The sequence below is a fragment of the Perkinsus marinus genome (assembly GCF_000006405.1).
Source record: "Perkinsus marinus ATCC 50983 genomic scaffold scf_1104296963386, whole genome shotgun sequence".
NCBI lineage: Eukaryota > Perkinsozoa > Perkinsida > Perkinsidae > Perkinsus > Perkinsus marinus.
The window spans coordinates 203-1,576 of record NW_003205073.1 but is presented as its reverse complement, the minus strand read 5'-3'; the positions used below and the strand labels follow the sequence as shown (position 1 = coordinate 1,576).

At 42.9% G+C, this 1,374-nt stretch overlaps 1 protein-coding gene across 1 annotated transcript; it reads left to right on the top strand.

The window, feature by feature from the left end:
• Positions 1–445: 445 nt before the first annotated feature.
• Pmar_PMAR028349 (hypothetical protein) lies at positions 446–1,157 on the top strand (the record flags this gene model as incomplete). Its single annotated transcript, XM_002771150.1, has 4 exons — positions 446–529; positions 576–800; positions 853–966; positions 1,011–1,157. 4 exons carry the CDS (start codon positions 446–448, stop codon positions 1,155–1,157), a joined length of 570 nt encoding a protein of 189 aa, XP_002771196.1.
• Between the last annotated feature and the right edge of the window lie 217 nt (positions 1,158–1,374).

Here is a 1,374-nt window from a genome sequence, read left to right as displayed (position 1 = left end):
CCTTGTATGTACGTTCATCCACCCATCCACAGCATCCTAGTATACTACTAGTCCCAGCCTTAGAACTAGTAGTAGGAGGTATCGGGGGTAGTAGCGGCAATAGCATATTATTATTCATTACCTCCACCATAGAGTGAATACGTACGAATACTAAAATCTGAGTACATACAGGTAAAATATGTAGCGAGTACACCCGCAATATGCTACGAAGCTCTGACAAATCGGGCCAATATTCGAGAATTCATTAAACGATTCTGCGCGAAACCAAACGTTTTAACTTCGCGTCTCTCCGGAAAACTTTACGCACCTATATAATCGTCGGACCTTGACTTGTTTTTGAGGGATTCCCATTAGTCGAAGATCTTTGCATGTGGAGATATCAGAATGTGTTAACTAGAGTATGCATTAGGATATATCAGTGCTTGTGTAGTAGTTGCTGTCCATCATGCCACCTCCAGGCAAACGTCGTAGTGTGGGGGCCGACACTACCAAACTACAGTTGCAGAGGACTCAGGCTAAACGAAGAAAGGTCAGGGAAAGTGGTGTGGTTATTGTGTGTATTCATGCTATGGTAGATCAATGGTAATACTAACCGTAAGGAACAGAATCGACACGTATTTGCTGGGTTTGCTGAACGTATTAAAACTATCAATGCCACTGTTACTAATAATCACGAATACTTGGACACACTGTCCGACGAGTCACTCCATACATCCTATTTACTACAAGAATGCCGTAGATGGCGTTTGGAGAACAGGACAGCTGATTTCGATGCAGCCTTGAGGGAGTTGCTACCCTTGGTAGGTCGTTTGCTCTACATAGCGGTAGTAGTGTTAAATGGTGGTCATTCAGGTTCGTACAATGCCTCATATACTCCATCACTTGGATAAAATATGCAGCATATTCGTAAAGCATCTCCGGAAGGAGAAATCCCTAGCATTAGAGCCTTTATTGGGCATGCTACCGGTAATATAGTAAATACTACATATTGTATTCATGTATGGTGTAAGGTCTTGGCCCGTGATACGAGAGGGGAGCTCATGCCCTACTTTGTGGATACCATATTTGGTACATTAGTGTGGCTATTGGAGACTAGACTAGAGGATCCTGATGCTATGGAGTGGATATTTCAATGTATGGGATATCTATTCAAGTAGCCACTTATACGTCCAATCCTGCTGCCTTACACACCAATGGTAGATACCTCTCATCATATCTATTGGCAGACGTTGCGACTTTTACCTCCTTTGTATCGCAATATGAGCAGTTATTATCCCATAAGAGAGCGTAAAGATCCTCAAACACATCCCTCCCTTGTACAGTCATCTCTCAGTTACATACGGCAGTTTGCTAGCGAGAGTCTTGCTTATCTTC